Source organism: Merops nubicus, unplaced genomic scaffold (genome assembly GCF_000691845.1).
Source record: "Merops nubicus isolate BGI_N331 unplaced genomic scaffold, ASM69184v1 scaffold6692, whole genome shotgun sequence".
NCBI classification, from domain to species: Eukaryota; Metazoa; Chordata; class Aves; order Coraciiformes; family Meropidae; genus Merops; species Merops nubicus.
In genome coordinates this window covers 2,544-17,463 of record NW_008594171.1, presented here as the reverse complement: position 1 = coordinate 17,463, position 14,920 = coordinate 2,544, and the positions used below count along the sequence as shown (strand labels likewise).

Below are 14,920 nucleotides of genomic sequence, written 5' to 3'. Positions count from 1 at the left end.
TGTGTTGCAAACCCAAGCTTTCTGCTGTGTTGGGATAAATAAAGTTGCTTAGCTACTTGAATATCTCTGCAGATTCCTCTTTAGCTGGAATGAGACAGTGAAGTTCAATGCCCTGGATTGTTTTTGGCATCCTATGTTGTTTGTGTTTAAATAATGAAAAGAAAAACCTTGACCTCTCCAGCTCAGTCTTGGGCTCAAAGCCAGAACTAAAACCAAAATAGTTCTGTTTCATTCTAATTCAGGCATTTCAGGGTTTTTTAATTCTAATTCAGGCATTTCAGGGTTTTTTAATTCTAATTCAGGCATTTCAGGGTTTTTTGAGATGGTAAATTTTAAACTAGTCAGCTTTTCAAGGCAATTTACTTGAGAAGAGGGGGGAAAAAATCCTTCTAATAGCACTTGAGAAACATTCTTGAGCTAGATTCTTGTATGTGAAACCTGCTGTTAGTGAGAAATTCAATAATTGGTCCATCAGACTTGAAAGCTTTGCTCCTGTTGGTTGCCTGTGAGTTTTGTGCAGGTATTTTGGTGGTGATACCCTCTTCTCTCCTCAGTCCTAGCCGGCAGCCCTTCGTTCTCTTCGGTAGCCACTCGACTAAGGAAAACTTGAACTCTGGGAACTTCAATTTTCCATCAGAAGGACATCTGGTTCGAAACACTGGCCTGGGTGGGAGCACTGCTAAGCACATGGTAAGGCTTTTTAAGGAGTTACCTGGTGTTTTGAAGCAGTGTATATTTTCTTTTTCTTTGTATATATTTTTTTTGGTGCCCTTAAAGTACTTAACTGCCATAAGTCAAATACCAAATTCTTAACAAGTAAAAACATGTTACCTTAACAATCAGTTTAAGGAGCAAAGCTCTTTTTCCTTTCTCTTTCCAAGTCAGACCATAGTGGATGTTTAATCAGAGACTAGTAAAGAGTTAAAATATTATTTTCTCTCTAAAAAGACAACTTTTTAACACTCGTGGGCCTGTAAATGTGTGGGGAGGGGGAGAGGGAAATACTGTTTGGGAGGAAGTTTGTCCTGGCCACAAAGTAAAAATCTCCCTGATGGTAGAATATGATGGACTTAATAGTGACACACAGATTTTATTTTAATCAGAACTGTCCAGTCATTTCTTAAAGAAATTGAAAGATGGGGTTTTTTTTGTGTTAATGACTTTGTGACTAGACCCAGGATACTTCACACGTATCCATATTTCCATGTACACTTCAGCAACTGCACAGCTGCTGAAACCTGAACAATAAAAATCTTTCTGGTGTTCAAAGACTGTTAAGATCAAGTTGTGAGATTAACTTGTTTCCATTTTCAAGTAAAAGCTTAGTTTTTAAAGCATAGGATGGGAAACGCCCCCAGGGAGTTGAGATCCTCTGCCTGGCTGGGCCGGGTGCATCCAGAAGGTAACTCACAGCCGAGGAGGAGGAGAGGTGGTGTGGGGATTGCCTGGTGTAGTTCTCCCTGCCAGCCAGTCCCCCGGGGCTCTGGGAGTGGCTGTGGCTTGTCTGTGCTGCCGAGGAGGTGGATGTGGTGGAGGACAGGTCATCGTGGAGTGGATGTGTGACTGAGGGAGTGAGTTTATGCTCTGGTCCTGGTGACATTTCACGGGGAAGTCGCCCTAGGGATGGATGGACGTGGGTGTTCCGGACACGCCGCGCGTGTCAGAAGCCTGAGAAAGGGTTGTTACAGCATCCTGGTGAAACCTCATCCTCCATCTGCTGCTCTGTCTAACCCTGTTTCTGTGAAAACACTTCCACTGCTGTTGTTTTCTCCCTTTGTTAACATTCCCATTAAGACCATTTGGTATCTTTCAACACACAAGTCCAGCTTTATCCAGATGTACTCGCTCCGTCTGTTGTCCTCAGATTCTGCTGTTGTTCTTAAAAAGGTGGTTTATTTACAGGTACAGGTGATACTATTTTAATAGGGTCTCATGAAAATAGTAAATAAGACCAAGTGCAAGGATAGTGGTGGGAGCCTGACACACTTTCCTCTTCATGCAAAGAGCAGTTGACATAGGAAATTGAAAGCCCATGCTTAACGCTCACGGAATTCAGAGCTCATCTCCTTCCCAAAGTCTTTCAACCATTCAGGTCAAGTCAAAAGTGAAATAGACCTTTGAAAACGTAAGTTGCCTTTTTAAAATCCAGTTCAGTCTGTGTTGTTTGCTTCCTGTAGTCTGTCAGTGGTTAGAAGGGGAACTTAGCTGCTTGTTAATTATCACACCAGGATGTTTTTACTAAAGTCTTTTTGTATCCCGTTGATACTGACAACTAGGTAGTGCAGTGTGTGTCTCCAAAGGGACCTCTGGCTTGCTCAAGGACCTATTTTTTTGGGACCACTCACATTCCTTTCCTGGGTAAGTAGATTTAAAAATACCAACCAGTAATTTAAGACACTTATTCACTTTGATTATTTAAAATTCATAACAATTAAAAGATGGCCTTGGTTCCTTTATGAGCATTAGGCCAAAGAGTGGTAGATACTGTGTATTTCCATGCATGAAATCATAGCAGAAGGTTGTTCTGTTGCACATTCTGCCTTCACATGCAAAAATCTGTCAGATATTCACAAGGAATGATTCAAAGGTCAAGAAGGATATTTGTGTTTACATCAGAATGCAGCCTGAAGGTAGAGAAGGTAGTGTCTGTGAGAATAGGCAGCAGGCCTTTTACAGGTACTAGAGAAGCATTTAAATCTGTGTTCCATACAACCTGATAGAAAAACAGACCCCAAAAACAGTCATTCAAAGTGGTAGCTGTTAAATAAGGCTGCTTTTATTTATTTATTGATATTTTTGATAAAATCATTGACCGTTTTTAGAAGGATATGGAAAATTCTTTGGCTTTTAGCCTTTATCCTCTGGTTTGGGTCTGATATGGTGTGTTACAATTGCTGTCTTGCCTAATGAAAACGAGCCATGTGAAATTGTTAAAAACAGCTTTCTTACCCATTTTCAATGACTGAATGAGTCTGTGGATCAATTCAGTCTTCTTTGGGTTACTACAAATCTTGAAACCATAGCCAGCTCAGAAAGTATCTGAAGGTGGTTGTGAGCTTGCAAAATGGAAGGAATTTTGGCATATATTTGCTCTAGTTGTGCCATTTCTGGGAGGAAAAGCTCTGGGAGATGGGGTAGAACACGAGAGGGATCTTTGTTCTGACCTAGTGCAGCTGGTTTTAGGGGGTGCAGGCTTTGGTCTTGGCTGTACTGATACAAGTCCACCTATGCTCTCCTCATTTTTAAAGTGCAAACAAACTGCACACAAAACACTGGATAAATGTCATGTGTGATATGCAGCAGAAGTCTTATGCCCAAGTAATTCTGCATAACTACTTCTGAAAGTGCTTGAACCAGACATTGTTTTTGTTTTGAATACAGGAAATGACAAGGAGATGCACAAGCAAGCTGAACAAGTGTAAGCTGCTGAGTTTTTATTCTCTCTTCACTCCCAAACTGCTTTTAGTCACCAGTGGCTGTTGGCTTTACAGAGCTACGTTTTTATTTGGAATAGTGTGAATGTGAGAGGGTTTCAAAAGCAAATGGCTCATGGAGAGTTTCAGTGAGCAAGCTGGAAATTGTTAGTGTGACATCCCTTCTGTGTAGAGCAAAGTAGGAAAGGAAATACTAGTACATTTTGCTTAAATTTGAGTAAAAATTGCCTTATCACTTCCTTGAATCACATTCAAATGTACTTTGTATACCCTGAGGGGGTAAATATCTCTAACTGGATGAGAACATGTCCCACAAATAGAAGTAAAAGTAATTGTTTGGACTAGTTTCATTAAGCTAAACATTATATCAGACTTGGATTAGTGAAAATACCAACAGGGAATGCTCAAACTCACAGAGACATTTCACAGTGTTGAAGGATAGGGAAAAGTTAACTGCTGGGTATTTTTGTTAGCAAGCTACAAAGCTTCTGCACAATTTTGACCTTCACATGATAAGACTTTGTTTATCCATGTGGATGTTCTCTGCATGTCGTAGATGCCTCAAGCTTTAAGAACGTGGTAGATAATCTGCTTGGGTGCTGCTCTCAAAGCTTGATTACAACAGACCTTTCCTGAGAGATTTTCTCCTCCTTGCTAGCTGAGGATAATTTTAGGAGCCTGTTCTTGCTCCTGCAGTGGAGCAGTTTGCTGGGCTGAACAACTAAGTTTCATTTATTTCATTTACTTACAGTAAATTAACTTTGACAGGCAGTGTTGCTTACCTATATGTTCTTCTCAGAGAATATTTCTGTTCCTACCTCTAAAAGACTTGGTACTAAATACACTTCCAACCAAGATGCCTAAAGAACTTCTAAAAGCAAAGCAGGGTTCAGTTGATAGAGGCAGAATTTTTTTTTTGAGAGTTTCTTTTTATGGGAATATCCCTATATCAGATCAAATAATCTAGTTTCAACAAAAACTAGCAGAAAAATTAACTTTTCTGGGAAACTTGACTTCCTGATGTCAGAATTGTTTTGCACTTGAATCCTGTAACTGGTTCTTATATTGGTCAATATTTTCCAATGAAATAAAAAGTGGAAAAATACTTCATAAGCACTATTCAGTCCAAATTAGGAGGCAGAACTGCAGCTTAGAGTGCAAATCAGCTGGAGGGCATAAACTGACTGTAATTTTAAGTATCCCTGAGGTAAAAATCTGTATTTTTATATTTTTAAAAGAAAATATCATCTTCTGTTTTCCATTGTTAGGGTGAAAATTTGAAAATGGGAGGAAGAGTAAGGTAACTGTGGCATTCTAGTGCAAAGCACATTAATAGCTCTCTGTGAGGTGTTTTCCTGCAAATATATATGTGTGAATTTGCATGACAACAGGAATAATTACAGAGTTAGGAAGGATTATACACATTTCCTGTAGTGAGTGTGTACTGAAAACAGGAGTTAAATGCATGTGTTGGTAGAGGAAATGATATAGAAGAAACCTCAACAATTAATAAGAAGGTTTGACTATAAAATACTGGACTGCTGTTGGGGATGAAGTGCAAAGACAAGCAGGGGTGCATCCTGAGGTTCCTCCATTCTGGGCAGCATTTGGGAGCTTTTTTTTCACCCTTCAGGAATGCTTTGCACATGGCTTAAGTGCTTTATCCTTCTCTTTCCTCTACCTGCCCTCAACATCAAGCAGTTGCAGAGGAGTAATGAGAGGAGTTAAAGTTTGGGGAAGTAGGACTGTTGTCATTGCTTCTCTTTTATTCCACTTCAGCTGGCAGACAGAGGCTGGTGTTTCTCCTTTGGGCAGGGGTGGGTTTTTTCAGCAGTTCTGGAGCTCTTTAGAAGTGCTCAACAGGTTGTAAGGGACAGTTTGGTTTGGAATCTTCCCTTTGTTTGAAGTGCTCCAGAAGATGTCAGTCTCTGAATTGGGTTCACTGTCATGATATAGTTGGGGTTGGAAAGGACCTTTGAAGGTCATCTAGTCCAACCCCCCCCAGTGATCAGGGACATCTTAAGCTAAAGCAGGTTGCTCAGAGCCTCATCCAGCCTGGAATGTTTCCAAGGATGGGGCTTCCACCACCTCTCCCAGTGTTTCAGCACCATTAGTGTCAAAAATATCTTCCTTCTCTCTAGTCTAAATCTCTCCTCTTTCAGTTTAAAACCCCTTTGTCCTGCCACAACAGGCCCTGCTAAATAAATGCTCCCCAGCGTTCTAAACCTTTCAGTTGAAAACTAAAAAGAGTGAGCAAATTGATAAGCATCAAGCTATTTCTACACTTATTTGAACCAGGAGCTCTTCCATCTTAAGGGAGTTGTGTTCTGAGAGGGGAAAAACTGCTCCTTTAAGCAGAGGAGGATGAAAACTCTGTCTGTCTGGTAAATGTTGTGTTTGTATCTCTCTTCAGTACGCTGTTGTGGCAAATCTATGCTGCTGTTGTAGAGGCTGTGCTTGCTGGCATTGAGTGCTATGCTAAAACTTCCACTGAAGCCAAGGTAAATGAAGCACCCATTCTGTACCCTCTAATTGTTGATTTGGATGGCTTGCAATAGGAGGTGACATGCAAAGTGAAAAAGCAATAAATAAATGTTTTTCAGTCGACTGCATAACATGAGTGAGTTTAATACCATGGCCTCCAGCCCATCTCTCTGAATGCTGTTTAAAAAGGAGCCATTTCAGAGTGTCTCTCATCTCAGCCATCTACTATTGTTTTTCCATCTTTTGTGAATTTTCCTGACCTTCTAGCAAGGAAAATCAGCTATGTGAATGAACAAATTTTAGCCTGGTGCATCAGTGTGTTATTGTTCAGCGTGTGGTCTCTCATTTCTCTCACGGGTGCTCTTGTAGATGCTGAGGTTGGGAAGTGTGGGAGAAGATGTTTTATTGCCCATTTTCCCTTTTTTCAGGCAAAGGAGGCAGCAGAGCAGGTGCTCATGTCTGTGTTGGATACTCTTCATTTGACACAGCTCAGAGCTGCACTGCGGTATGTACGTTCAGATCCTCAGGAATTGTTGTGTGGTGTCAATCCATAAACTTCTTTGGGGGAAAAAACAGATCCAATTTTAATTTATTTTTAATATGTCAAATAATTTTAAACTGAACTTGCCCGACTGCCAAACTCCAAGACTTCATGGTGCATTCAATCTTTTAAAATCTTTCTAATTAGTCCATTTTTCTGCTTTTTTAAAGCCCTTCAGTTATTTTGCTTTAACTCTATTATGACTTTTTTGTTTAACATGTAGGAGAAATATAAAACACTTTTTTTTTTACCAGCACATTTTCTGTTCCACAGCTCCAAAATCACTTTTCAAATTCAGGCTGTGAATAATCATGGAAGGTTGGTATCACTCTCTTATGCTTCTTGTTATTAATTAGTGGGTTTCCTACAGTAATAAGTTTAATTTTCTTGTCTTGGAACTTCTGCAAAAACCCTGCATTTGTTTATTTCATACAAGATGTACTAAATGCTTTTGTGCATGAGACAGTTGAATGATTTCAAAACTATAATTCTGTGGAATCTTAAACATGTTAAAAAATGTAGAACAACTGGGCAGACAGACTTTATTAATTGTTACTGCCTAAAAGCAGCATGAGTCCATTAAGAATTTCCTTTTAAAACTGTGCTTTTCACTGTTGATATCACAGGTTTGTGCTTTTTTTAATCCTTGCACTGTCTGACCAACTGAAATGGCTTAGACAAAGAAGAGTTAGTTTTAAAATTAAATACCTTTTTTGGCTGCTGAAGTCACTCAAAATGAGCTAACCTTTAAATATCTAATTGTCATTATTGTTCTAGAATTACTCCATTAGATAGTGAGGACAGCCTGAGTTTGATTAAAACAGTAAGTAACAGTGTTCTGATTATACATTTTATTAGAAAATAGAGCTCCTGTGGCTACTTTTTTTTTATGGGGTGTGCTGAGATTTCTCTATGTGTGAAAACAAACGTAAGGAGAGAGGTGAATTAGATTTCAGATGCTGAAAATGGGGGAAGATTGAGTTATAATAAGAAGTCAGTGGAATTTGGAATAAAACATGAACATAGAGTTAAGATTTCAGACTTCCTACTGCAATATATAAGTGGTATTTTAGGAGGTTTAAAGTATAAGGATTTGGTTGCTGGTTCAATTCAAATGTTTTGGTGTGGCCAGCAGGAGCAGGACAGGGATCATCCCCCTGGACTGGGCAATGGGGAGACTGCACCTCAAATCCTGGGGTCAGTTTTGGGCCCCTCACACCAAGAAGGACCTTGAGGGGCTGGAGCGTGGCCAGAGAAGGGCAACGGAGCTGCTGGGGAAGGGTCTAGAGCCCAAGTGTGGGGAGGAGCAGCTGAGGGAGCTGGGGGTGCTGAGCCTGGAGCAAAGGAGGCTCAGGGGAGACCTTCTGGCTCTGCACAGCTCCTGACAGGAGCCTGGAGCCAGGGGGGGGGCGGGCTCTGCTCCCAAGGGACAAGGGGCAGGCCAAAAGGAAAGGGCCTCAAGTTGCCCCAGGGGAGGTTGAGGTTGTCCCTGAGGAACAATTTCTTGCCCTGGAGGGTTGCCCAGGGCTGTGCCAGGCTGCCCAGGGCAGTGGTGGAGTCCCCACCCCTGGAGGGGTTTCCAAGCTGTGGAGCTGTGGTGCTGAGGAACATGGTTTGTGGTGACCTACCAACTACCAAGCTGGACTTGATGATCTTGAAATTTTATTCCAGCCAGTAAAATTTTATGTTTCTAAGCTCTGCTTTCTCTTCCTTTCTGCCCAACTCTGATTGCTGCAGGCTTCTATGATGGTATTTGACATTCCAGACCTGCTCACAGGAAAAGGATGCTTGGGCTCTGTTGTCTTTTCAGAGTCCTTTCTAACATCCCAGATACAAGTCAAAGAAAAAGGTAACTAGTTCAATTTCTTACACCAGGGTTGTCCTCCTGTTAGCTTTGGTATGACTGAAGAGCAAAAGGGCTTCCAGTGGCTGTTACTACTGTTACCATTATGCTTTAAAGCCTTTGGGTTAATTAAAAGACCTAAATATTTTAGCTTGCTAGGAATGAGTGTCTTACATATCAAATTTCTCCAGTCTCACTGAAAGGAGTTTGGATTTTGTTGCTACCTTTTGATTCAGCAGTGCTGAGGCATAGAAAAATTCAAGTGTAATATTCCCCTTCCTAAATTTCTTCAGTCTTGGTGAATCTTTGCTCTTGTGTGAGGAAATTCAAGCAGCTCTCTTCCATCACTTTTGTAACACTCATTTTATACAATAGGTTTTAACTTTAGTCATTCATTGGTTGGAAGAGATGAAACAAAATTAATAAAGGATATGATTTTTTAGAAAGCTTATTTTTGGAATGGTGCTACATTTAAAATACAGGATACTGAGTGATTTCCATAACTGGACAAATGTGTATTTTCCAGGTTATTTACACGTGACAAAGAGAATTTCTGAAGTTATCTGAACAATATTTATGAACTCTTGTGGTTTTCTACCCTGGGAGTTGGAACCCTTCTGATGGGGAGGGGAGCAAAGGAAGAAGCCCTGTACTAAGATCAGAATAAAAGCAGATTTTCTTCAGTTTTGTATCACAGCTCTGTGTGTGTGCTAGAGCACAATGCCATGAGCTACTCTCCTATGAAAGCTTCACTTAAACACTAATAAGTCCTTAAAATAACGAGGAAATTTCATATTTCAAGTTATAAAAAGAACTTGCTGAACAGTCTGAAGTCTATGGATGGTGTTACATGACTTTGCTTTCCATTTACTTCCCTGCAGATGGCAGCATTAATTCAGAAACCAGCCACATAATACTGACTGCAGCTATCCCAAGATATGCTTCCTGGCTGGTGAGTACACAGAAACTTACTGGATTTTATAATTACAGACTCACAAATGGAAATCTGTTATAAAAATACAAATGTGTGAGGAGGAAGTATGGAGCTGGAGTATTAATATCTTAATACTCTTCTGATTTTATTAACTTGGGCACAAAGTGAAAAAGTAACTAGTGGAAACAGGCTGATGGTTCCATTCATAACATAAGTTTTGAATTTATTGTTTTGAAATAATGTTATGAATTTTCAGCATTTCAGCTTTTCAGCTGTGGAAAGACCTGGGTGTTTCTCAAGAACACAATGTGGCTTTTGAAAATCCTCTTTCTGGTGGAGCAATTCAGATCACTTAAATATCTGTCCCAGCAGAAAGCAAGGTCTGCTTCCAGCCCTCTAATGCACCACACTGTTAGAGCTGTACTTCCAGGGAATTCTGTGAATCTCCATGAGTCTCCTGCTCTGGAGAGATTCCAAACCTGCCTGGCTGTGATTCTGGGCACCCTGCTTTGGCAAGGGGCTTGGATGAGGTCATCTCCAGAGGTCCATTGCTACCCCACCATGCTGGGATCCTGGGAATGTGATGAAGCTGGACAATGCTATGCCCTTTGTCAATCCATACTTCTTCTTAAACACCACTCATAAAATGTAGGGCTGAATGGGATGTGCTGCTTTGTGTCCAGACAATACTTTTTGACTCTATAAAACTATTCAGTGGGGAGTATCCCCTTGAATGTCTTTCAAGGAACTATTTCAGTTGCATGGTGGCATAGAATTGAAGAGCACAAAGCAGTTTTTGAAGCACTGTGGGCTCAGGACTTTACCTTTCTGTGGTACCTGAGGGTCTTCCTCTCTTTGATCTTCTTAAATGCTTTTTATTTAACATTAGTCTTGTTTTATATACTAAGTACAAATGGAAACTGTTTCTGGCTGCAGGTTGAAGACAGTGATGTGAAACTCTCTGAAAAGGCACAACATATATTGAAGGTAAAATTAAACCTCTTTGTTAAACTCTACAAGTTACACTTTCAAGAACTCATTAAAAAACAATTAGCTGCTAACAAAACTAGCTTTTACTACATTTGTTACTCTTTTCCTCTCAAAAACTTGCCTGTTCTACCCTGTCTCTTTCAAACTTTGACCTACCAAAAAAATAAAGCACATTGTGTGTAAAAGTTTGAGGTTTTGTTTATTTCAAAGAATGGCAAAACCCAAGAGCAAAAAGAGTTCTAATAAAGCTCCAATTTCATGGAAGTCTCACTAAGTATTACCCTTGGATCTCATATGTTTCAAAAAATCCCCCCAAACTCAATGCCACTCTATATGCAACTTTCTTTTAACTTCATTAGCAAGCTAAATGTCTAAAGGAAAACACTTTAAGCACTATGAAAAATAAAAGAATTTGGGATCTGGGAACATCTTAAACCACATGAGTTTCCCATTTGTGGTTTAATTTGCGGTTACCAGAAATCTTCATTATAAATAGATTTATTTTCCTGTAATCTACTTTTAGTTCAGTAGATTTACAGCCTAAAAACAAAAAGCTGTGCCTTGTGGTTCTGACAATAACTTGTAACTTAATAGCTGCTGGCAAAACCAAAATGGGGGGAAGTGCTTTTAAAAATTAGGCTCTTGACTTGCTGTCTTTCGCTAGTTCCTCTGTATCAAGGCAGCTTCAAACTCTTTTAAGAGTTCTGACAGATGCTGTTTAAGAAAAGATCTTTTTCACTTGAAGCAGAAAGCATGAGAAAAATGTTCTTGCCTGGATTACAGTCCTCAATCCACTCTGTGATGCTGCTGTTTGTTTTTCCTCCTTAGGAAGACAAATCTTTTCTGGGCACTTTACTCACGGGAGGTGATGGAGCGTATATTTATTCTAGTAATCCACAGGCCATGCCTGCAGAAGGTGAGATTTGGGGGAGGGGGGTGTTAAATTGATTATAAAAAGTCCACTTTTTCTTGTTTGCTTGTTTGTTTTTTTATTAGACAAAAGGAGGTGGCCAGTTTCTGGAATTTACCCCTCTGATGAGCCTACCGATGGCTTTGTCTTCAGCTTTCTTGCCATTTACCCTTACAATTCTCTCCTGTAAAATTCCATGTCTTACTTTTTTTGTCCCCAAACTCCTAGTCTGGGAAGAAGGTTTCTTGTCAGAGCCATAGACTTGGTTTTGAGGCACATGGGGCTCTAACATGACTGGCAGTGAGGATTTGCAGACCTGTGAGGTGGCTTTTTTCCATCGTTCACACTCAAAAGCATGCACAAACTGCCTGCTTCTGTCCTTAATAAATGATCTGCCCTCCATTTGCTGCATCTATACAAACATTAAGTTGGAAAGATTGGGTGTTCTGGTAGTGACAGGATGCCATGGGCTCCCAGCTCAAGAAGTGAAGGCCAGTAGGTACCTTTGGGTGATTTGATAACACTGCAGGTGTTGTAGGAAGGGATTGGAATGATTTGTTTCTAAATTTTTTTACAGCCTTGTGTTCTTTGCCTTCTCCTGGAGCTGACAGGCTGTTCCATTTTTTTTCTGTTGTCATTTTCACTCAGGAACTTCAACACTTGTTAGCACAGATGCTCACTGTGGTACAGAAAGCTGCTTGGCCTTGCTGCTTTCCAGATTCACTCAAGTTACTGCTGTCTGATACCAGATTACCAGTCTTAGATCATTCCTCCTCTTTTGGTGCCTTTTTCTTCAAGAACCTAACACAAATATGCCAGTAATATATCTAAAGACAATTTGGGAGGACATCTGGGGAGGGGTTTCCCTCACTCCACAGCCATGCTTTGCCTTGAACCAATAGTTACTTCCTAAGGCATAATATTTTTATGTTATGGAGCAAGTTACTTGTTCCCTTTTTTGGGGTGATTTGTGAAGTGAAATGTTTTGATAACTCTTGGGCTGGAGAGTCATAAGTGGGTGGTATAAGGACCATTATGTAACACTTCAACGAGTGAGATATTTTCTCAGGTGTCAAGTGAAGCTGAACTTGATCTCATTCCCTTTCATGTATGCTGCAAGACCATTTGCTCTGCTCTAATTTGGGCTCTACTGAGGTTGCAGCTCTGTAGTCTGGCAAGATCAGGTGGAAAAGGTGCTGTCAGGCAGGCACTCATCTCCTCTCTCTGTCACTTGTGTCTTGCTGTAATAAGGTACATACATTCATGACTAAAATACACCCAAAAAGTTCAGGCTGTTAAACCTTTTCTTTTTGGGTGCTAATACAGCTGCTGTCTTAGGGGTTTTTGTAGGATGAACTTGAGTGAGTCCAACAATCTTGCCAATTAAAGTCTCTTCTGTGATTAACCACGTGTGGAAAATACACAAGTAGTGCATCAAGTTGCTCTCAATACAGTTCACTGACTTCCCTGTTAAAGGAAGCCAGTTTAGTTTGGATTAATTAATTAATACTCTTTTTTTATTTGCTTTTCTGTCACAAAAGAATTAAAATCTCAGCCTTCCTTTCTTACACCATTGACACAGTGTGATATCCTCTGAGATTTGACAGAAATGTGTTTGGAAGTGTTATATCTTCCAGCCACTCAGTAGAAGGCCCATGCCTGTGTGGTGGCTTGGATTTTGTGAGCACTGGAAGCATCAGCAGTAAACATCTAGTCTGTGTATACCATTAAACCTCCACATCTGTGGAATTATGGAATCATAGAATGGTTTGTGTTGGAAGTGACCTTAAAAATGATCTATTTTCAACCAGGGACACCTCCCACTAGAGCAGGTTGCTCAAAGCCCCATCCAGCCTGGTCTTGGAACACCTCCAGCAATGGAGTGTCCACAGGTTCCTTGGGCAACCTGCCCCAGCATCTCACCACCCTCCCAGTGAAGAACTTCTTCCTAATTTCTAATCTAAATCTCTCCTCTTCCAGTTTGAAGCCATTCCCCCTTGTCCTATCACTACAAAGCCTTGTAAAACATCCCTCTCCAGCTTTCTTGTAGGCCCCCTTCAGATACTGCAAGATCTCCCTGGAATCTTCTCTTCTCCAGGCTGAAGAACCTCAACTCTCTCAGCCTGTCCTTGGAGGAGAGGTGCTCCAGCCCTCTGATCATCTTCATGGCCCTCCTGGTGTCCTTGTGTTGGGGTCTCATGAGAGCAGAGTAGTGGGGTAAAATCACCTCTCTCATGTATGGCTTTGTCTCTGTTCTGCTTCCTCTGGGTTTAGAGCCTGAATTTAGAGAGCAGTCATCTCTCCAGGGCAACTTTTATGTTACCTGGAAGCTTCAGTCTTAACCAGCTATGTTCACAGTCAGCAGAGCTGATATATTTTATGGGCTGAAATCACAAACCTAGGTATGGTGATTTGATTGCCTGTCAAACTCATTTTCATTAAAAAGAAGCCTTAATACTGAGCAATTTTCAAGATCTCATTCCAAGTTACCATTTCAAGAGGAAAACATCTTAGTTTCTTTATTATCCCTTCAGAGCTGATAGCTGGAGCTGGATGTGCAGTTGTGTTTAGCTCCATGTTTTACTTACTTTGCTTTTTTGAAACGTGACTCTAATGCATTTTTTTTTCTTCCTTTTGTCTTTTTTTTCCCTCTTTTCTTTAAAGAAAATATTTAACTTTTGCCTTTTGCTGACTCATGCTTCCCCAAATGGGATGTGATCCCACTTTTGAGTCCAGCACTGGTAGCAGAGGTCCAGCTGGCAGCCCCTGCTTAGCCATCTCTTTGTGGCTTTCTTAGGACTCTTGGAAAGGAGCTTTTTGCTGAGGTCAGCTTGTAGAGCTTCAGTGGAATTTTGGGTTTATCCATTCCACCATCTAGCTTTGCTGTTTCTCATTTCCCAGCTGCTTTCCCTGGTTGTGCAGGTCTGTTAAGAACCAAAGTGTCTGGAAGATGGCAGGAGAAATGGAGATAGAGTGAATGCCATGTCTTTCGTGGCTGTCACTAGGTTGTCAGCTTCCAGAGAAATCTCTGGCCCAGAAACAGTTGTCTGGAGGGTAGATTTAGGTTGGAAATTAGGAAGAAGTTCTTCACTGTGAGGATGGTGAGACACTGGAACAGGTTGCCCAGGGAAGTTGTGGATGCTCCATCCCTGGAGGTGTTAAAGGCCAGGCTGGATGGAGCTTTGCTAGGAGATGTCCCTGTCCATGGCAGGGGGGTTGGAACTAGATGATCTTTAAGGTTCTTCCAACTCAAGCTGTTCTATGATTCCATATGCAAAAGAAAAATGCCAGTCTGCAGGTAAAGGGCTTTTCAACTTCCTACAATGTTTAAATTTCCAGTTGTTCTGGATGTAAGTAGTTTTTAAGTTGTTGTTTTGTCAGTTTAACATTTCTGGTAGTTTGCAGTTCAACATGGTGGACAGTTTTTTGGTTTTTAGAAAAAAATAAGAAGCCACAGGATGTTTACATTTAGTGGGTTCCAGTGGTTAAAATAAAAGTCAAACAGGTAAAGGGCTTTTCAACTTCCTACCATGTTTAAATTTCCAGTTGTTCTGGATGTAAGTAGTTTTTAAGTTGTTGTCTTGTCAGTTTAACATTTCTGGTAGTTTGCAGTTCAACATGGTGGACAGTTTTTTGGTTTTTAGAAAAAGTTAAGCCACAGGATGTTTACACTTAGTGGGTTCCAGTGGTTAAAATAAAAGTCAAATGCAATCGTGGTCAGGATTCCTGCCCTGGACAGTGAGATCCAGAGAAGATCCAATGGTTGTGTTCTGATTGCTGTCTA

At 40.6% G+C, this 14,920-nt stretch overlaps 1 protein-coding gene across 1 annotated transcript; it reads left to right on the top strand.

Annotated features, from left to right (window-relative positions):
- Positions 1-1,917: 1,917 nt before the first annotated feature.
- LOC103768522 (uncharacterized protein C20orf194-like) lies at positions 1,918-8,308 on the top strand (the record flags this gene model as incomplete). The annotated part of the gene is made up of 7 exons (XM_008935664.1): positions 1,918-2,358; positions 3,382-3,418; positions 5,848-5,935; positions 6,347-6,423; positions 6,733-6,777; positions 7,237-7,282; positions 8,197-8,308. Coding segments are annotated over exons 2-7 (391 nt in total), but the record flags the coding sequence as incomplete, so codon positions are not given.
- Positions 8,309-14,920: the final 6,612 nt, after the last annotated feature.